The 22,608-nt window shown below is 50.0% G+C and overlaps 1 protein-coding gene across 1 annotated transcript in view; it reads left to right on the forward strand.

The window, feature by feature from the left end:
• LOC119976480 (LIM domain containing preferred translocation partner in lipoma) overlaps positions 1-22,608 on the forward strand; it is a 401,345-nt gene that overhangs the window by 306,720 nt on the left and 72,017 nt on the right. Inside the window, exons 6-7 of the mRNA XM_038817017.1 lie at positions 14,306-14,537; positions 20,933-21,102. Coding sequence (XP_038672945.1) covers positions 14,306-14,537; positions 20,933-21,102 — 402 coding nt within the window. The remainder of the gene's footprint in view (positions 1-14,305; positions 14,538-20,932; positions 21,103-22,608) is intronic.

Consider the following 22,608-nt stretch of genomic DNA (forward strand, 5'->3'; position numbering starts at 1 on the left):
AACCCAATCATCCCTCATCGCACGGTGCTCCAGGGGCACCTCACTCCGAGGTAAAGGAAATTTCTGAGCTGAGGACGCAGGGAACCGAAGGCAAAGCCACCATCGGCGGAGCGAGTCAAACCAGGGATTTCGAAGAGGCCAGAGATGGACAAGCAGGGTCCTGGGGAGGACAGTTGTGGAACTGCGGCAAGGGAGAGGTCATTTACTGCATCAGGAACCACTGCAGCTTAATGACCGCGGAGGGGGTGATGGGTGAGCAGGAATTGGAGTGAGCCAAGATGCAGCCAGCACTCTGGGAAACCCCAACCAGCTTGGCACCTGGGCAATGCTAATCTGGCACCCTGACAATGTCACCTGGGTACCTAGGCAGTGCCAGGATGGCACCCAGGTGACACTTCCAGGTGCCCAGGTGGCATTGCCAGGTGCCCAGGTGGCACTGACAGGTGCCCAGGTGGCACTTCCAGGTGCCCAGGTGGCACTGCCAGGTACCCAGGTGACACTTCCAGGTGCCCAGGTGGCACTGCCAGGTACCCAGGTGGCATTGCCAGGTTCCCAGGTGACACTCAGGTACCCAGGTGGCACTGCCAGGTACCCAGGTGGCACTGTCAGGTACCCAGGTGGCACTGTCATGTACCCAGGTGGCACTGTCATGTACCCAGGTGGCACTGTCAGGTACCCAGGTGGCACTGCCAGGTGCCCAGGTGGCACTTCCAGGGTACCAGGTGACACTGACAGGTACCCAGGCGGCACCGCCAGGTACCCAGCCAGACACTGCCAGGTGCCCAGGTGGCACTGCCAGGTACCCAGGTGGCACTTCCAGGCACCCAGGTGGCACTGCCAGGGTACCAGCCTGACACTGCCAGGTACCCAGGTGGCACTGCCAGGTGCCCAGGTGGCACTGCCAGGTACCCAGGTGGCACTGTCATGTACCCAGGTGGCACTGTCAGGTACCCAGGTGGCACTGTCAGGTACCCAGGTGGCACTGTCATGTACCCAGGTGGCACTGTCATGTACCCAGGTGGCACTGTCAGGTACCCAGGTGGCACTGTCAGGTACCCAGGTGGCACTGTCAGGTACCCAGGTGGCACTGTCATGTACCCAGGTGGCACTGTCAGGTACCCAGGTGGCACTGTCAGGTACCCAGGTGGTACCCGGTGGCACTGCCAGGTACCCAGGTGGCACTGTCATGTACCCAGGTGGCACTGTCAGGTACCCAGGTGGCACTGCCAGGTACCCAGGTGGCACTGTCAGGTACCCAGGTGGTACCCGGTGGCACTGCCAGGTACCCAGGTGGCACTGTCATGTACCCAGGTGGCACTGTCAGGTACCCAGGTGGCACTGCCAGGTACCCAGGTGGCACTGTCAGGTACCCAGGTGGTACCCGGTGGCACTGCCAGGGTACCAGCCTGACACTGCCAGGGTCCCAGGTGGCACTGCCAGGGTACCAGCCTGACACTGCCAGGGACCCAGGTGACACTTCCAGGTGCCCAGGTGACACAGCCAGGTACCCAGGTGACACAGCCAGGGGCCCAGGTGACACAGCCAGGGGCCCAGGTGACACAGCCAGGGGCCCAGGTGACACAGCCAGGGGCCCAGGTGACACAGCCAGGTGCCCAGGTGGCACAGCCAGGGGCCCAGGTGACACAGCCAGGGGCCCAGGTGACACAGCCAGGGGCCCAGGTGACACAGCCAGGTGCCCAGGTGGCACAGCCAGGTGCCCAGGTGGCACAGCCAGGGGCCCAGGTGACACAGCCAGGGGCCCAGGTGGCACTGCCAGGGGCCCAGGTGACACAGCCAGGGGCCCAGGTGACACAGCCAGGGGCCCAGGTGACACAGCCAGGTACCCAGGTGACACAGCCAGGGGCCCAGGTGGCACTGCCAGGTACCCAGGTGGCAGAACCAGGTACCCAGTTGACACTGCCAGGTACCCAGTTGACACAGCCAGGTACCCAGGTGGCACTGCCAGGTACCCAGGTGACACAGCCAGGTACCCAGGTGGCAGAACCAGGTACCCAGGTGGCACTGCCAGGTACCCAGGTGGCACTGCCAGGTACCCAGGTGGCAGCGGCAGGGGCCCACTGTGCCCAAAGAGCATGCAGCTGGGGACCTCGCTCTGGACACACCCACGAGTGCCGTTTAATCTGATCCCCGTTTGCAGGGGGGCCAGTGCCAAACGGCACTTGCCCGAGCTCCCCGAGGCGAAGGCATTGAACCCCAAAGCCTCAGGTACCTCGGGATTCTGCACATTAGTGTAAGGTGTACTGCCTCCCTCTAATATACAGTTTTGACAAAAAGTGATCCCGTCCATTGTGGGCGGGAATCACCTGGCAACGTCTTGTCAGATTGTGTTGAATCTCGTGAGGCATTCTGAGCCGGGTAGATTCCGGGGATGGGGTCTCCTGGCTTTCACCGGCCACGCTGCGCCCCAGCGAGCTGCTTTTCACGCAACGTGGACGGAGGATTGCGCCGTAAGTCACTTTTTTGGGCCCTGGGGAGTTTGTCACCAGTCTAGGCCACACTTCCCGGGAGCTGAACTCTGAGATCGGGCCATTTTGAAAGGGTCCCCCACCACCCCACCCTTGGGCAATGGCACCCTCCACACACATGGGCATCATCCCACACCCCTTCAAGTGAGGTGCCCCTGCCAGTGCCACCTGGGTACCTGGCAGTGTCAGGCTGGTACCCTGCCCCCTTGAATATGGCAGATGGAATACAATGTTGACAAATGTGAGGTTATCCATTTTGGTAGGAATAACAGCAAACGGGATTATTATTTAAACGATAAAATATTAAAGCATGCCGCTGTTCAGAGAGACCTGGGTGTGCTAGTGCATGAGTCACAAAAAGTTGGTTTACAGGTGCAACAGGTGATTAAGAAGGCAAATGGAATTTTGTCCTTCATTGCTAGAGGGATGGAGTTTAAGGCTAGGGAGGTTATGCTGCAATTGTATAAGGTGTTAGTGAGGCCACACCTGGAGTATTGTGTTCAGTTTTGGTCTCCTTACCTGAGAAAGAACGTACTGGCACTGGAGGGTGTGCAGAGGAGATTCACTAGGTTAATCCCAGAGCTGAAGGGGTTGGATTACGAGGAGAGGTTGAGTAGACTGGGACTGTACTCGTTGGAATTTAGAAGGATGAGGGGGGATCTTATAGAAACATATAAAATTATGAAGGGAATAGATAGGATAGATGCGGGCAGGTTGTTTCCACTGGTGGGTGACAGCAGAACTTGGGGGCATAGCCTCAAAATAAGGTGAAGTAGATTTAGGACTGAGTTTAGGAGGAACTTCTTCACCCAAAGGGTTGTGAATCTATGGAATTCCTTGCCCAGTGAAGCAGTTGAGGCTCCTTCATTAAATGTTTTTAAGGTAAAGATAGATAGTTTTTTGAAGAATAAAGGGATTAAGGGTTATGGTGTTCGGGCCGGAAAGTGGAGCTGAGTCCACAAAATATCAGCCATGATCTCATTGAATGGCGGAGCAGGCTCGAGGGGCCAGATGGCCGACTCCTGCTCCTTACAGGCCTTTCCTCCAGGACACCCACCAGTCACTCCCTCACCTCCTAGAGGCTCCTACCTACCTACCCTTCCCCCCACACTTCATACCCCTCCTCCACAATCCTTTCATGAGTGTGGCCACCCCTCGGGCCCAGACCCTTTGCAATGCCACCCGAGCACCTCGGCACCCTTGCACTGCCACCTTGCCGGCCGTGTTGTGCTCTTGCCCAAGCAATAATCCTTGCGGTACCCCACTAGTAACAGGCTGCCATCCTGAGAATGTCACATTTATTCCCACTCACTGTTTTCCTTCTTTAAGCAATTTGGATTTGTTTTATTGTCATGTGTACCGAGCTACAGTGAAAAGTATTGTTCTGCGTACAGTCCAGACATTATTCCATACATGAAAAAAAACAGAGGACATACGATAGATCCACAATGTAAATACATAGACACAGACAGCAGTGAGGCATACAAAGTGTGGCACTACTCAGTAGAGAAGAGGTCAGATTAGTCCGTAAGAGGCTCATTCAGGAGTCTGATAACAGCGAGAAAGAATTCTCAATTCATTCTCAATTCTCAATCCATTGCAAAGAATTATACCGCTACGTTCTAATTTTACTGACTAATTGTCTCTGTTCGACCTTATTGAAAGCCTCTGAAAATCCAACTACATCGCATCCAGTGATTCTCCTTTCTCAAAGCTGCAAGTAACATCCTCAAAAAACTCCAATCAGTTTGTCATACCTGATTTCCCTCTCATACAGTCATGTTGACTGTCCAGTTATTATTTTCCAGTTATCAGAGGTTTATCATAGATTCCAACCTTTTTTGCTACTGCTGAAGTCAAACTAAGACGTCTGTTTTCTCCCTCCCTCCCTCCCTTTTTAAACATTGAGGTTACATTTGCTACTTTACAGCATGCAGGAACCTTTCCAGAATCTGTAGAACTTTGAAAGATATTTCCCAATTCATTTACTATCTCTGTAGCCATTTCCTCCAACACGTTGGGATGTAACTCATCCGATCCAAGGGATTTATTAACCCTCAATTCAGTTAATTTTTCGAATATTATCTCGTTATTAATGTTGATTTCTCTCAGTTTCTCAGTCCAAAGTCCCTTGGTTCTCTAGTATTTCTGGAAGAAAAGACACGGAAAGGACAGTGATTGTTTAGTTTCTTTGCCGTTTCCCTATTCTCCATTACGGATTCTCCTGTCTCCGGCTGTAATCATAGAATTTACAGTGCAGAAGGAGGCCATTCAGCCCATCGAGTCTGCACGGGCTCCTGGAAAGTGCACCCTACCCAAGGTCAACACCTCCACCCTATCCCCATAACCCAGTAACCCAACACTAAGGGCAATTTTGGACACTAAGGGCAATTTATCATGGCCAATCCACCCAACCTGCACATCTTTGGACTGTGGGAAGAAACCGGAGCACCCGGAGGAAACCCACACACACACGGGGAGAGCGTGCAGACTCCGCACAGACAGTGAACCAAGCTGGAATCAAACCTGGGACCCTGGAGCTGTGAAGCCATTGTGCTATCCACAATGCTACCGTGCTGCCTCTAATGGACCCACATTTCTCAAAGCTCCTTTCAACATACCTAAAGAAGCTTTTCCAGTCAGCCTATACATGTTGCTCGCTAGCGTGTATTCACGCTCTCTTTTTCTTGATCAGTTTTTTGGTCCTCCCTTGCTGGATCTTAAATTGCTCCCAATCCTTGGGCTTATCACTTTTTCTGGCAACTTGATAAGTTACTCCATTGGAACAAATACCATCCGCTATTGGGAAGAATGTGGAGTTTAGCAAGAGCAAGGCGGTTATTAAGGGAGAGATCATTCCTTATAAGGCACTAGGGAAGGTGGAGAGACAGAGGCTGGTGGATTCCATCCTTGCCGTTTCCAGCCTTGCAGGAGCAGGCACCAATCTCCTTGATTCTGAGAGAGGACAAGAATCCCCCAGAGTGTGGGTCGTACTGACCTATTTTTCTGCTAAATGCTGATGTTAGGCTGCTGGCTGAGGTGTTGGTAACTTATTTGGAAACCTTCCTGCTGGGGGTGATTTCAGAGGAGCAGACAGGGTTTCTTATGGGTTGGCAGTTGTCGGCCAACGTGAGGAGGTTGTTGAATGTGGTGTTGTCGCCTCCTCAGTGACAGTCAGAGGGGATTATTTCGATGGATGTGGAAAAAGGGTTCAACAGGGTTGAGTGGGGGTACCTGTTCGAGATTTTAGGACATTTGCTTTGGGCCAAAATTTATATCTGGGAGTAGGCTTTTGTGTAGGGCCCCACTGGGAATGTCCATACTACTGCGCTGAACTCGGACACTTTCAGGGGCACAAGGCACGGGCGTCCATTATCCCCGTTGCTGTCTGCCTTAGCGATTGAGCTGATAGCCATCTTGCTAAGGTCATCTACCAATCAGAGGGGGATAGAGCGGGGAGGAAGGGAACTTAAGGTGTCCTTCTCTGTGGATGATTTGCTGTTATACATCACCGACCCACTCTCCAACATGGGAGAGATAATGGAGGTGCTCAGGGAGTGTGGCTCCATTTCAGGAATTGTTTCAAGAGTGAATTGTTTCTGGTGAATCCCCGCAGGAGATGAGTGGAACTGGGAAGGCTGCCGTTTCATCCGGCCAGGACTAGTTTCCAGTATCTGGGAATTTGGGTGGCCTGTAATTGTACCAGTCTGGTGGATGGGGTGAAGGGTGATTTGAAGAGGTGGGATGCCCTTCCTCTGACCTTGGCAGGAAGAGAACAGACGGTTAAGATGAATATTCTCCCAAGGGTTTTGTTTCTATTCCAGAGTTTCCCATTCTTTCTTTTTAAGGCTCTCTCTTGGTATGGTCAGTAAGTTCATTTCTACTTTTGTGTGATGGGTAAGACCCCTCGGGTTCGTGGGGCATTTCTGCAAAAGGTTAGACAATCACCGCGGGGGGGGGGGGGGGGGGGGGGGGGGGGGGGGTTGGCACTACCTAATCTACTGTGTTATTACTGGGCGCAAACTTTGAGAAAGTGTGGAGGTGGTTTAAGGATCCGAACTTGGTTCCGATGGAGGCTTCGTGCAGAGGCTCAAGTCCGAGGGCCCCTCGTTACTGCTCCACCCCTGTGTTTTCCGGTTACATTTTCAGTGAGTACAGAGGGAAAAGTCTCTTTGAGGATTTGGAATCAATTTAGGGGGGCAGCATTTTAAATCAGGCTCCATGTCGTTGTTGCTGCTGATTTATAGAAACCATAGCTTTGTGTCGTCTGGTTCAGATTCAGTGTTCAGGACATGGGAGAGGGAGGGGTTACAGAGGTTTAGCAATATGTCTCTGGAGGGTAGGTTTTCCAGGCTCGATGAGATTGTGGAGAGGTTCCTGCTCCCGAGAGGGAATGTCTTCAGATATTTTCAGGTGCACAATTTTGTAGGTCAGGAGCTTCCTTTGTTTGCCCTGGTGCCGGCACCCTCACACATGGTTAGGGTCCTGTCCTTGGATGAGATGGGGGAGGGAAGGATCTCGGGCATCTGTGGCAGCTGTTGGCAACGGAGTGGGCATCACTGGAAGAAGTAAAGAGGAAGTGGGAGGGTGAGCTGAGTTTGTTTTTGAGGGAGGGGTGTGGAGTGAGGCTCTTCATAAGGTTAACGTCACCTCCTCGTGTCCAACGTTAAGTCTGATACAGTTTAAGGTGGTGCATTGGGCGGAGTGGATTCTTCTCTGGGGCAAAGGACAGGAGTGAGCAGTGCTCTAGAGGGATAGCAAATCACACGCTTATGTTCTAATCCTGCCCCAAGCTTGTTAATTTTTGGGTCTCCATTTTTGAAACAATTCCAGGGATTCTGGATGCTAAAGTGGAGCCTTGCCCATTTGAGGCCATTTTCCTAGTGTCGGGCTTGCCGGTGCTGTCAGGGCCACTCAGCTCCTGACCTCATTACAGCCTCAGTTCAAACATGGACAAAAGAGCTGAATGCCTGAGGTGAGGTGAGAGTTACTGCCCTTGACATCAAGGCAGCATTTGACTGAGTGTGGCATCAAGGAGCCCGAGCTAAACTGGAGTCAATGGGAATCAGGGGGAAAACTCTCCGCTGGTTGGGGTCATACCCGGCACAAAGGGAGATGTTTGAGGTGGTTGGAGGTCAATCATCTCAGCTCCAGGATATCACTGCAGGAGTTCCTCAGGGTAGTGTCCCAGGCCCAACCAGCCTCAGCTGCTTCATCAATGACCTCCCTTCCATCATAAGGTCAGAAGTGGGGATGTTTGCAGATGATTGCACAATGTTCAGCACTATTCATGGGGCGGAATTCTCCGACCCCCCGCAGGGTCGGGGAATCGCCCGGGGCCGGCGTAAATTCCTGCCAGAATTCTCCGCCACCCGGGAATCGGCGGGGGCGGGAATCGCGCCCCGCCGAACGGCGTGCCCCCCGCGGCGATTCTCCGGCCCGCGATGGGCCAAAGTCCGGCCGCTGACAGGCCTCTCCCGCCGGCGGGAATTGTAGCATCTCTGGTACCGGCGGGATTGGCGGCGCGAGCGGGCCCCGGGGTCCTGGGGGGGGGGGGGCGGGACGCGGGGCGATTGGACCCCGGGGGGTGCCCCCACGGTGACCTGGCCCACGATCGGGGCCCACCGATTGGCGGCCGGGCCTGTGCCGTGGGGGCACCCTTTTTCTTCCGCCGCCACGGCCTCCACCATGTCGGAGGCGGAAGAGACCCCCCCCCCCCCCTACCGTGCATGCGCCGGTGGTGGCGTCAACGGCCGCTGACATCGGTGGAGATGTTTGAAGAGACGATACGGAGGGAGTGCTCCCACAAACCTTGGGGCAGGCATCGATTTCACTGTTGCTAAAAAAAGATAAGGATCCGACGGAGTGTGCGTCGTATCGGCCCATATCACTTCTGAATGTGGAAGCAGAAGTATTGGCGAAGGTACTGGCGGGTAGGCTGGAGGAGTGCCTCCCGAAGGTGAGAGGAGAGGATCAGACGGGGTTCGTGAGAGGGAGGCAGCTCTATCGAACATTAGGAGGGTTTTGAACGTGTTTGTGGCACCGGCAGAGGGGAAGGAAACAGAGGTGGTTGTGGCATTGGACACCGAGAAGGTGTTTGCCCGGGTAGAATGGGGGTACTTGATGGCAATTCTGGAGCGGTTTGGGATTGGACCGAGATTTGTGAACTGGGTAAAGCTATTATATAAGGAGCCGAGGGTGAGTGTCCGCACAAACAACATCAGCTCGAGATACTTTCCTCTCCACCGTGGGACAAGACAGGGATGTCCTATGTCCCCCCTGCTGTTTGCGCTTGCGATTGAGCCATTGGCCGTCGCATTAAGAAGTTCGGGAGCATGGAAAGGAATAGTGCGGGGGGGGGGGGGGGTGGATAGAGCATAGGGTGTCCTTACATGCCGACGACTTGCTGCTGTATGTGTCGGAACCGAGTGCATCGATAGGAGGGATATTGGAGCTACTGCGAGTATTTGGGTCTTTCTCGGGGTACAAGCTGAACCTGGACAAGAGTGAGTATTTTGTGGTGTCTCGGCCGGGGGTGGGGGGGCTGCCATTCCGTAGGGCAGGGACTCACTTTAGGTATTTGGGGGTGCAGGTTGCCCGGGAGTGGGGGGTGGGGGCTCCGTAGGTACAACATTTCTAGTTTGGTGGGGAGAGTGAAAGCTGATCTGGCAAGGTGGGATGGTCTCCCTCTGTCACTGGCGGGTCGGGTACAGGCGGTTAAAATGAATGTGTTGCCGCGATTTCAGTTTATTTTTCAATGCCTTCCGATTGTCCAGCCAAAGGCTTTTTTCAGGGAGATTGAGGGAAGGATTACCTCGTTCATATGGGTGGGGAAGGTGGCCAGAGTGAGAAAGGTGCTGCTACAGAGGGAAGGCAGGCAGGGGGTTTGGGTCTCCCGAACCTGAAGTATTACCACTGGACGGCGAATGTGGAGAAGGTGCGGAGCTGGGTCAGAGGGTTTGATTCCCAGTGGGTCAGAATGGAGGAGAGTTTGTGCAGGGGTTTGGGGCTGAAAGCACTAGCAACAGCGCCGCTCCCGATAGCTCCGGGGAAATACTCAGGGAGTCCGGTAATAATAGCTTCATTGAGAATTTGGAGGTAGTTTTGCCAACACTTCGGGTTGGGGGCAGGGTCAAGGGAAATGCCGATTTGGGGGAACCACAGATTTGAGCCAGGGAGGTGGGATGGAAGCTTTCAGAAATGGGAGAAGGGGATTAAGGCGCTAATAGATTTGTTTTTTTAGGGGTCGGTTTGCAGGATTGAGGGAGCTGGAAGCGAAGTATGGGCTGGAGCAGGGGGAAATGTTTAGATATATGCAGGTTTAAGATTTTGCCAGAAAGGAGATACAGAGCTTGCCGGGGGAGCCGGCCTCCACATTGCTGGAGGAGGTGCTGACGACAGGGGGACTGGAGAAGGGGGTAGTGTCAGCGGTTTACGGAGCTATTTTGGAAGAGGATAAGGCACCACTGGAAGGGATCAAAGCAAAGTGGGAGGAAGAGTTGGGAGAGGATATGGAGGAGGGGGTCTGGTGTGAGGTGCTCCAGAGAGTGAATGCCTCCACCTCGTGCGCGAGGTTGGGGCTGATACAGCTGAAGGTGGTATTCAGAGCGCACCTCACTAGGGCGAGGATGAGCTGATTCTTTGAAGGAGTAGAAGATGCGTGTGAGCGTTGCGGGTGATCTGTTAGGCAGGTTGGTTCGACGTGGACTGCACTTGATGTAGTGAGGCGAGAAACAGACCTCTAACACTGGAGAAGATCCAACACGATTTTATTCAACAATATAACTAATATACAGATCAGCTGTGGGTCGACACGATACTGAACTGACTGGATGTGGAGATGCCGGCATTGGACTGGGGTGAGCACAGTAAGAAGTCTTACAACACCAGGTTAAAGTCCAACATGTTTGTTTCAAACACTAGCTTTCGGAGCACTGCACCATTTACCTGAGGAAGGAGCAGTGCTCCGAAAGCTAGTGTTTGAAACAAACATGTTGGACTTTAACCTGGTGTTGTACGACCTCTTACTGAACTGACTGGAGACCTCGTAGTAGCCTGACCAGACGCACTAGCTACCGCATGGTGTTTGCACTGACTAGCTCGTGGACTCTGACTGTCTCAGTAGCTGGGTCCATAGAGACCAGGAATGCCAGTGCTCTCTGGCTTTATAGTGGTCGTGTCCTGTCTGGTGATTGGCTGCTCTGTGCTGTGTGCTTACTGGTCATCCTGTGTGTCAATCATTGCCTGTCTGCACTCCATTACATACATGAGTGGATATTATGACAGCAGAGGGGCCCCCACTCATCACGTTCATATGTTTTGGTCCTGTCCAAAGTAGGAGGATTACTGGAAGGAGGTTTTTAGGGCAATTTCTGAAGTGGTGCACGTGAAACTGGACCGGGGCCCCCGGGAAGCCATATTCAGGGTGTCAGACCAGCCGAAGTTGGAAACGGGTGCGGAGGCAGATATCGTAGCCTTCGCCTCGTTGATCGCCCGAAGGCGAATCCTGATGGGATGGAGAGCAGCCTCTCCACCCTGTGCCCTGGCGTGGCTGGGGGACCTGTTGGAATTCTTGACTCTTCAGAAGGTTAAGTTTTAATTGAGGGGAAGGACGGAGGGGTTCTACAATTCATGGGCGTTATTCATTATGCACTTTCAAGAACTGGATCACATCTAACATTAGTTGGGGGGGGGGGGGGTGGGGGGGGGGGGGGGGGGGGGGGGGGGGGGTGTGTGTTAATGGTAACTCTGGGTGATCCCTGATTCCTTTTTGTCATTTGTTTGTGTGAACATGCGGGCTAATGTTTGGGGTTTGGTGGGAGGATGGGATCATTGTTATTGATATGGGTGTCAACATATTTGCTGCTGATTATTGTTTATTGTTGGTGGGTGTAAATTTGGGAGAAAATGTGGAAAAGGAGGAGAATAAAATATTTCTTTAAAAGTCAGGAGTACAATGGAATATTCTCCACTTGCCTGGATGAGTGCAGCGCCAACAACACTCAAGAAGCTCGACACCATCCAGGACAAAGCACCCGTTCGATAGCTCCCCCTTCCACAAACATTCACTCCCTCCAACACTGACACACAGTGGCAGCCGTGTATACCATCTACAAGATGCACTACAGTAACTCACCACGGTTCCTTTAGCAATACCTTTGAAACCCTCAACCACGACCATCTAGAAGGTCAGGGTACTGAGCCGAGTTCCCTGCTATTTAATGAATAGCTCATAGGATCTATAAAGGACAAGAGCAGCAGATACCTGGGAACCCCACCACCTGGAGGTTCCCCTCCAAGTCACTCACCACCCTGACTTGGAAATATATCGCCGTTCCTTCACTGTTGCTGGGGCAACATCCTGGAACTCCCTCCCTAACAGCACAGTGGGTGTACCTACACCTCAGGGACTGCAGTGGCTCAAGAAGGCAGCTCACCACTATCTTATGAATGACAACCAGGGATGAGCAATAAATGCTGGACTCGTCTGCGACACTCACATCCTGTAAATTAATTTTTTTTAAATCTTACTGGGCTATTTACAGAAAGATGTTTTCATTAGACAATACTAAAGCAAAAATTGCCCAACTCTAGTTGGTTCTTCAACATGAAACCCATCTCATACACATTCCAGGACTTCTCCTGCACAGCATTAGTGTTAATTAGAATTACTCATGTAAATTGAAGTTGCCGATTATTACGGTGTTACCCTGGTTACATGCATCTCTAATTTTTTTTAAATAAATTTAGATTAGCCAATTAGTTTTTCCAATTAAGGGACAATTTAGCGTAGCCAATCCACCTGCTCTGCACATTTTTGGGTTGTGGGGGCGAAACCCACACAGACATGGGGAGAATGTGCAAACTCCACACGGACAGTGACCCAGAGCCGGGATCGAACCTGGGACCTCAGCGCTGTGAGGCGGTTGTGCTAACCACTAGGCCACCATGCTGCCCCTGCATCTCTAATTTTGAGATTTACTCAGGATCCAACATTACCACCACAGTTTGATGGCCTCTATACAACTCACAGCAATATTTTCTGCCCCTTGCTGTTTCTTCGCTCTGCCCATTTTGATCCTTTGATCTAAGATCCTCTCACTAATATACTGATGTTGTTCCTTGTTAACAGTGCTACCCCACCTTGTGTTCCCCTGCGCTTATCCTTCATAAATGATGAATATTTAGTCCCAGTCCTGGTCACCCTGTGACCACATCTCTGTGTTGACTATTAAATCATACCATTTTAAATCTACCTTGTTGTGAATGCTCTGTGTATTCAGAGAGCTTACCCTTAACCTGGTCTTTTTAGATTATACCACATTCTGATCCTATTTGAAGCTTTGTTTTGTCTGCCTTCTAATTTTGCTACTTCCTGTAACCCATGGTACCATGGATCTGGCTGTTGCTGCACTGCCTCAAGGAACCATCATCTTTTCCAGCATCCAAAATGGAATACAGGTTAGCAAATGAGATCAAGTCCAGGAGCTCCTTCATTGCCTGCTTGGTTCTCTCCTCCTGCTTGACAGTCACCTATTCCTGCTCTGTCTGTATTCCAAATCCAGAGTGCAGGTTTCTGAAACCATTGACACTTCCTACAGACGTGTTTGTCTGAGACACCTGGTGCATCCATGACTTCCCACATACCACAGGATGCACATTCCACTCAGCCATGTTGCATTGCCATACCTTAGAAGAATGAGAGATGATCTCGTTGAACCATTCAAGATTCTGAATGGGCTTGATAGGGTAGACTATTTTCCCTAGCTGGGGAATCCAAAACATGGGGGCATAAACTCAAAATGAGGGGCTGATCATTTTGTACTGAGATGAGAAGACATGTCTTCATTGAAAGATTTGTGAACCTTTTGAATTCTCTACCCCAGAGAGTTGTGTATGTGCCATGAATGAGTACATTGAAGGCTGAGATAGATTTTTGGTCCCTGAGTGCAGCAAGGCATATGAAGAGCAGGTGGGGAAGTTGAACAGAATCCCAGAATCAGCCATAATACTGAATGGTTGAGCTGGCATGAAGGGTCGTCCGTCTATTCCTTCACCTATGACTTCTGTAATTGGCAAATAAACCAATAGAAAGATGAGGAGTTATCATTTTAAACTGTGAGTGTTGATGATTGCGTTGTCGTAAAGTGTCGAGGAAGCTTGCCTGGGAAACGTTTATAAAAGGATTTGGATAATTGCTTTACATGTAAAATATTTCTAGGTGTTCTGATGCCAGCTGGTGTTAGTATTGGACAAGTCAGATCTGAGAGTAAAACCCGGCTTGGTAGATCCTCACTTTTTTGTTTTAAAAACAGTAGAAGTGATTAACTGAACACATTCACAGGAGTCTGCCAGTGTACTCTGAACACAAAGAATAAAACATTTATGAAACAGTAAAACACGAATTATATTACACTAGACAAAAACGTTGGAAAGATTTCAATACAGATCCCAAAAAAGAAGTCAAACTCACACTATTCCTTGTATCCCAGAAATCCTGACAGACACAAAACCCCAGTGAAGATTTACCACTGGCGCTACACCAAGGTTTTTCGCTTGGGTTAGCTCAGTTTCAAATTGTTTTCTGCGCATTCACTAGTTGCTTTTCTTCGAGTGCTACCTATCCGTGAGTCACCCGAAAACCACAATAAATACCAGTATGGACCAGTTGGGTGGCCTGTTCTTGTGCTGTATAAATGCTGAAACACTTTGTAGTTTCAAGGATTCTTGGAGAAACTCTGAGCAGAATGCAGTAATTTATATTTTTGGAATTGAATTTGAAGGTGAATTCATAGCCGTACATTTCTTCTTTCTTCCAGAATGTCTACCAGATTCCAGTTCCAGCTCCAGTTCCTGCTCTGGCTCCTGCTCTGGCTCCTGCTCTGGCTCCTGCTCTGGCTCCTGCTCTGGCTCCTGCTCCACCTCCCGCTCCAGTTCCCATTCCAACTCCTGTATTGAGTGCCACTGGTGCGAGACCAGAGGATGAGCTTGACCGTTTGACAAAAAGGATGTTGTACGACATGGAGAATCCACCATCTGATGATTACTTTGGTAAAGGAACTGAATAGAGTATTTACCCGAGTCAAAGCCAAATAGATTTGTGGAAGAGATTTCTCTCAATCCCTTCACTCATTAACTTTCTGACTATCAATGAAACTCTTGTCCCTGACTCCCCCATTCACCATTAAAATATTCCATTATTTCAAATGCTGCTGAAGACCAATAGACCCCAAAAATCTCTGAAACATCCTCTCCTCCATCTCTGCTCCAATGGGAATTGTGCCAGTGAAATGTCTATCCTCATTACTGTAATTTCCCATTACTGGCTTCACCCTGATGAATGGACACTTGTCCAGCTCTCTCTGCCTTAATGGTTTTTATTTGATGGGCCCTGAAGCCACCCACAGCTCCCAAACTGTGGCTAACCTCAGTTGTATACACATTTACATCTATTTCCCTCTCCATCAAATCCCATCCCTTACTTCATTGATCAGGTGTCAGGAGGGCTAAAAGGGGTCACGAAAAGTCATTGGCAATTAGGGTTAAGGAAAATCCCAAGGCTTTTTATACGTACATAAAAAACAAGAGGGTAGCCAGGGAAAGGGTTGGACCACTTAAGGACATGGGAGGAAATCTATGTGTGCAGCCAGAGGAAATGGGTGAGGTACTAAATGAATACTTTGCATCAGTATTCACCAAAGAGAAGGGATTGGTGGATGTTGAGTCTGGAGAAGGGTGTGTAGATAGCCTGGGTCACATTGAGATCCAAAAAGACGAGATGTTGGGTGCCTTGAAAAATATTAAGGTAGATAAGTCCCCAGGGCCTGATTGGATCTACCCCAGAATACTGAAGGAGGCTGGAGAGGAAATTGCTGAGGCCTTGACAGAAATCTTTGGATCCTCACTGTCTTCAGGTGATGTCCCGGAGGGCTGGAGAATAGTCAATGTTGTTCCTTTGTTTAAGAAGGGTAGCAAGGATAATCCAGGGAACTACAGGCCGGTGAGCCTTACATCAGTGGTGGGGAAATTACTGGAGAGAAATCTTCGAGACAGGATCTAGTGGTCGTATTAGTGAGAGGCAGCATGGTTTTGTGAAGTGAAGGTCGTGTCTCACTAACTTGATAGAGTTTTTCGAGGAGGTCACAAAGATGATTGATGCAGGTAGGGCAGTGGATGCTGTCTATATGGACTTCAGTAAGGCCTTTGACAAGGCCCCTCATGGCAGACTGGTACAAAAGGTGAAGTCACATTGGGATCAGGGGTGAGCTGGCAAGGTGGATACAGAACTGGCTAGGTCATAGAAGGCAGAGAGTAGCAATGGAAGGGTGCTTTTCTAATTGGAGGGCTGTGACTAGTGGTGTTCCGCAGGGATCAGTGCTGGGACCTTTGCTGTTTGTAGTATATATAAATGATTTGGAGGAAAATGTAACTGGACTGATTAGTAACTTTGCAGACGACACAAAGGTTGGTGGAATTGCGGATAGCGATGAGGACTGTCAGAGGATACAGCAGGATTTAGATCGTTTGGAGACTTGGGCGGAGAGATGGCAGATGGAGTTTAATCCTGACAAATGTGAGGTAATGCATTTTGAAAGGTCTAATACAGGTAGGGAATATACAGTGAATGGTAGAACCCTCAAGAGTATTGACAGTCAGAGAGATCCTGGTGTACAGGTCCACAGGTCACTGAAAGGGGCAACACAGGTGAAATGAAAAAATGAAAATCGCTTATTGTCACGAGTAGGCTTCAATGAAGTTACTGTGAAAAGCCCCTAGTCGCCACATTCCGGCGCCTGTTCGGGGAGGCTGGTACGGGAATTGAACCGTGCTGCTGGCCTGCCTTGGTCTGCTTTAAAAGCCAGCGATTTAACCCAGTGTGCTAAACCAGCCCCAGCAGGGAAAAAGTACGTTGAGTATAAGAATTGGCAAGTCATGTTGCAGCTGTATAGAACCTTAGTTAGGCCACACTTGGAGTATAGTGTTCAATTCTGGTCACCACACTACCAGAAGGATGTGGAGGCTTTAGAGAGGGTGCAGAAGAGATTTACCAGGATGTTGCCTGGTATGGAGGGCATTAGCTATGAGGAGCGGTTGGATAAACTCGGTTTGTTCTCACTGGAACGAAGGAGGTTGAGGGGCGACCTGATAGAGGTCTACAAAATTATGAGGGGCATAGACAGAGTGGATAGTCAGAGGCTTTTCCCCAGGGTAGAGGGGTCAATTACTAGGGGGCATAGGTTTAAGGTGCGAGGGGCAAGGTTTAGAGGGGATGTGCGAGGCAAGTGTTTTCACACAGAGGGTAGTGGGTGCCTGGAACTCGCTGCCGGAGGAGGTGGTGGAAGCAGGGACGATAGTGACATTTAAGGGGCATCTTGACAAATACAGGAATAGGATGGGAATAGAGGGATACGGACCCCGGAAGTGTAGAAGGTTTTAGTTTAGATGGGCAGCATGGTCGGCACGGGCTTGGAGGGCCGAAGGGCCTGTTCCTGTGCTGTACTTTTCTTTGTTCTTTGTACTTTGACCTTAAATTTGACACTTTGTTTAATATGTCGCAATTTACAGCCAGAGAGCCATTTACAACACAGAAAACATTCAGCCCGCTGAGTTAATGCCAGCGCTTGGGAGAGCAATCCACTCACTCTCACTCCCCACTCACTCCCCACTCACTCTCACTCCCCACTCACTCTCACTCCCCACTCACTCTCACTCCCCACTCACTCCCCACTCACTCTCACTCCCCACTCACTCTCGCTCCCCACTGACTCCCCACTCACTCTCACTCCCCACTCACTCCCCACTCACTCCCCACTCACTCTCACTCCCCACTCACTCCCCACTCACTCCCCACTCTCTCTCACTCCCCACTCACTCCCCACTCACTCTCGCTCCCCACTGACTCCCCACTCACTCTCACTCCCCACTCACTCCCCACTCACTCTCACTCCCCACTCACTCTCACTCCCCACTCACTCCCCACTCACTCTCGCTCCCCACTCACTCCCCACTCACTCTCACTCCCCACTCACTCCCCACTCACTCTCACTCCCCACTCACTCTCACTCCCCACTCACTCCCCACTCACTCTCGCTCCCCACTCACTCCCCACTCACTCTCACTCCCCACTCACTCCCCACTGACTCCCCACTCACTCTCACTCCCCACTCACTCCCCACTCACTCTCACTCCCCACTCACTCTCACTCCCCACTCACTCCCCACTCACTCTCACTCCCCACTCACTCTCACTCCCCACTCACTCCCTACTCACTCCCCACTCACTCTCACTCCCCACTCTCTCACTCCCCACTCACTCTCGCTCCCTACTGACTCTCACTCCCCACTCAATCTATTACCCAAAACCTTAACTCTGTGTCTCCCTCGTCCTGACTAATGGGAAGAGACTCCCCTTGTCTAACTTATCTAAAGCTGTCATCATCTCCTTTACTCCAGAACAATCCCAGCCTTCCCAATTTAACTTTGTGACTAAAACCATTGATCCCTGGAACCATTCTGGTCAATCTTCTCCGCACCCTCTCAAGGACCCTCACATCTGTCTTAAAGTGTTGTGACTAGAGCTGGGTGGCATTTGCAGCTGTGAACAGTTTTGCTTCACCTGGCCCCAAGATAAATGATTGTAGCCAGGGCTGTATTGTTTACCAGGAGCTGGTTATGGGAGTAGATTAACAAGTTATTGTAGGTAATACTAGCTCACGGACAAGCTGCCGTACTGAGATTGAAGAAGCGAAAATGGATGGTACTGTATATTGGGCAGTCGGGCTGCAATGCTACCCTCAGGCTCAGGCTGCCAGTTGACCGCATACCACATCATCTTAGCGAAGTGTGCTGGAAGCAGTTGGAGTGAGAGCTCCCCCTCACAACATCCCCGTGTTTATATTGTACAAATTGTTCTGTTGAGACAAAATGAACATTTTGCTCTGGCAGCGATGGTACTAAGTTGATGAGCTGCCACAGATTACAGCTCTCCACATGCTCGTTGGGCAATGCTGCTGTTGATGCTAAACCATCGTTCAGCTCACATCATTCCAGATGCTACAATTTCTGTGTTGTGAATATTTTTTTCAAGAATAGCATGACTCTTCCCAGAGTTGGCAGGATTCCTGTGTTTCCAGGGAGAAGTTTAACTGTTTGTCTGTTTACATTATTGGAGTATATCAAAATTACAGGGATAGCTTGGCTTGGCTCCATTTGTAAATCTTAGAATTTAGCAGCATGGCGGAGGCCATTTGGCCCACCACAGCCTGTGCTGGCCCTTTGAAAGAGCTACCTTGTTAGTCCATCACCCCTCTCTTTCCCCGCCGCTTTCATTATTTTTTTCCTATCCAGTTTCCTTTTGAAAGTTGTTTTCCAGTCTTTTTCCATCACCCTTTTAAGGCAGCATGTGCCAGATCAGCGAGGGAAGGGGAAAGGATTGTTTCCTCTTTCATACAAGATGGAATTTCAAGGTGAGAGAACTGTGGTCAGACCCCATCTGGAGAATCTTGTTCAGTCCTGGGCCCCACACCTGAGGAAGGAGAGATTGTCCTTGGATGGTGCACAGTGCAGATTCACCAGAATGATCCTGGGGCTAAAAGGGTTAAAGTGTGAGGACAGCCTGCACAGACTGGGTATATTCCTTGAGTTTCAAAATTGACCTAATTGAACTACAGGTACTGGGTCCAAAACTGACAACCTTCAAACTGGTGCCATGGGTAGAATTTTGAATAAACCCTTTGATTCTTTATTTTTCATACTCTATTTCATGTATTATATGCCAGTTATTCGGTCAAAACCCTGGAACTCCCTCCCTAACAGCACAGTGGGTGTACCTACACAACATGGGCAGCACGGCAGCATAGTGGTTAGCACAATTGCTTCACAGCTCCAGGGTCCCAGGTTCGATTCCGGCTTGGGTCACTGTCAGTGCGGAGTCTGCACATCCTCCCCGTGTCTGCGTGGGTTTCCTCCGTGTGCTCCGGTTTCCTCCCACAGTCCAAAGATGTGCAGGTTAGGTGGATTGGCCGTGATAAATTGCCCCTTAGCGTCCAAAATTGCCCTTAGTGTTGGGTGGGGTTACTGGGTTATGGGGATAGGGTGGAGGTGTTGACCTTGGTTAGGGTGCTCTTTCCAAGAGCCGGTGCAGACTCGATGGGCGGAATGGCCTCCTTCTGCACTGTAAATTCTATGATAATCTATGACATGGACTGCAGCAGTTCAGGAAGGCAGCTCACCACCACCTTCTGAAGGGCAACTAGGGATGGGCAATAAATGTTGGCCTAACCAGCGACGCCCACATCCAGTAAATTAATTTTGTTTTAAAAGTACATTCTAGGCTTAGGAACCAAAGTCCCGAAATCCATCAGACCTCCCGAGCTTCCCCCGCACCGTTTCCCGCTGTTGTGAAACGCGGCGTCGTTAACGATGCCGCGAACACTTAGTCTCCATTTCGGAGAATCGCGCCCGGGGTGTACTCTATAGAGCCCACGCACATTATGGGGTGGACATAAAGGTCTTGGAACAAGTGCAGTGTGGGATGTTTCGAGGTTGAGGCATTCCAGTCTGAAGAGATATTTGAGTTTAGGTCACTTTTTAGCAGAACCTAGAGAGTTAATGGATGAACTGACATACGTATTCGAGATTATGAAGGGTTCTTTCTGGTAATAAAGAAGCTAATTTAAGATAACCACAAACAAAATTAAAGGGAAGGTTAAAAGCTATTTCTTACACAGTGGGAAGTTATCAAGTAGAACTCTCTGCCAGAAACTGTTACTAAAGCTAAGTCCATGCATTCCTATGAAGGGAATTACATTGTCTACTCGTAGTGAGTGCCTACAAGCTGCAATGAGATAATTTAGATCATAGAATTTACAGTGCAGAAGGAGGCCATTCGGCCCATCGAGTCTGCACTGGCTCTTGGAAAGAGCACCCTACCCAAGGTCAACACCTCCACCCTATCCCCATAACCCAGTAACCCCACCCAACACTAAGGGCAATTTATCACGGCCAATCCACCTAACCTGCACATCTTTGGACTGTGGGAGGAAACCGGAGCACCCAGAGGAAACCCACGCAGACACGGGGAGGATGTGCAGACTCTGCACAGACAGTGACCCAAGCCGGAATCGAACCTGGGACCAGATCATTTGTTTTAGCGAGGTAGATTGAGGGATAAATATTGACCATGGCGCTGAGGAGAACTCCCCTGAGCTAGTTCCAATTGTCCAGAGGGCTGAGAGACCTCAGTTTAAAGACACATCTGAAAGACAGTTTGATAGTTTAACTCGGAGCTCTGACATTCACCCTGACCAGAGGGTTTTAGTTCCTTGAACATGATTGGCAATAATTGATGCATAACAGATACGGTGCTCTAATTATTCATTTGTTTCCTCCACATCAAAGTCTTCTCCAGCTAACAGCTGGGAATTATTCTGCAACCTCTCATTTCAGGATGCTGCTCTCGGTGTGGGGAGAGTGTTGTTGGGGAAGGTGCAGGTTGCACAGCAATGGACCAAGTCTTTCACGTCGATTGCTTCACCTGCGTGACGTGCAGTCACAAGCTCCGAGGACAGCCCTTCTATGCCGTGGAGAAGAAATCCTTCTGTGAACCCTGCTACATTGTGAGTACCGTAACCAATTATCAGAACACACAAAAGACAAGACTTTCATAACAGCTTTGCAAAGAAATCAAAACTCACAGCTCAGTAATTTGACATCAACAACACTTGCTCAGTAGTTGAAGAGCCAGAGTTCCTGAACAGAAATGTATGCTTTATTGTCCTTCATCCGTCTCAGTGTAACCGTCTTTGGATATGTTACCCCGATAGAGTGGTCAAGAAGGCATACAGCATGCTTGCCATCATCGGACGGGGTATTGAGTACAAGAGTCGGCAGGCCATGTTACAGTTGTATCGGACTTTGGTTAGGCCACATTTGGAATACTGCGTGCAATTCTGGTCACCACATTACTAGAAGGATGTGGATGCTTTAGAGAGGGTGCAGAGGAGGTTCACCAGGAGGGTGCCTGGTATGGAGGGTGCTAGCTATGAAGAAAGGTTGAGTAGATTAGGATTGTTTTCATTGGAAAGACGGAGGTTGAGGGGAGACCTGATTGAGGTCTACAAAATTATGAGAGGTATGGACAGGGTGGATAGCAACAAGCTTTTCCCAAGAGTGGGGGTGTCAGTTACAAGGGGTCACGATTTCAAGGTGAGAGGGGGAAAGTTTAAGGGAGATGTGCGTGGGAAGTTTTTTTTACGCAGAGGGTGGTGGGTGCCTGGAACGCTTTGCCAGCGGAGGTGGTAGAGGCGGGCACGATAGCGTCATTTAAGATGCATCTGGTCAGATATATGAACAGGTGGGGAACAGAGAGAAGTAGACCTTGGAAAATAGGCGACAGGTTTAGATAAAGGATCTGGATCGGTGCAGGCTGGGAGGGCCGAAGGACCTGTTCCTGTGCTATAATTTTCTTTGTTCACCGTTGCACCTAGTGCCCACCACTCCATTACTCACTAATCCCCAATGAATATACTTTGTACATAAATCTTAAAATTCCTGGTAGTTTTTAAAAAATGCTCCGGGTTTGGGTGCAAGGCCACCATGTATGCGAATGCGTCTATAAGCATATCGATGAGAACCTGGAGTCATCAGTCAACATTCCCTGTACATTTACCACCAAAAATGACACATTAGAAAAGTAACAGAATGTTTTCATTGCTGAATTTAACAGCAAAATTGCCCTTTTATTTAAAATAAAAATATTTGATCAATGTGTGAATGATTTCCTGTACGTAGCTTGATGTGGCTCTCAGTGAAAGTGGTGGGAGATTGAGTAGTGAAGTGAAAGGTAACAATTTACATTGCATTATTTTCCAGAAGGAGGCGGTGTATGTACAAACACACAAACATAGGAAACAGGATCAGGAGTCAGCCACTTGGCCCGTCTATCCTGTTCCGTCATTCAATACAATCTTGGCAAATCTGTTTCAAATTCCACATTCCCATCTACCCCCCTCACCCCATAACCTATGATTCCCTTGCCTGACAAGAATCGATCTACCTCCACCTTCAAAATATTCAGTGACCCCTCACCTCCATCTGAGGCAGAGAGTTCTAACCCTCTGAAA

Source organism: Scyliorhinus canicula, chromosome 13 (genome assembly GCF_902713615.1).
Source record: "Scyliorhinus canicula chromosome 13, sScyCan1.1, whole genome shotgun sequence".
Classification (NCBI taxonomy): Eukaryota; Metazoa; Chordata; class Chondrichthyes; order Carcharhiniformes; family Scyliorhinidae; genus Scyliorhinus; species Scyliorhinus canicula.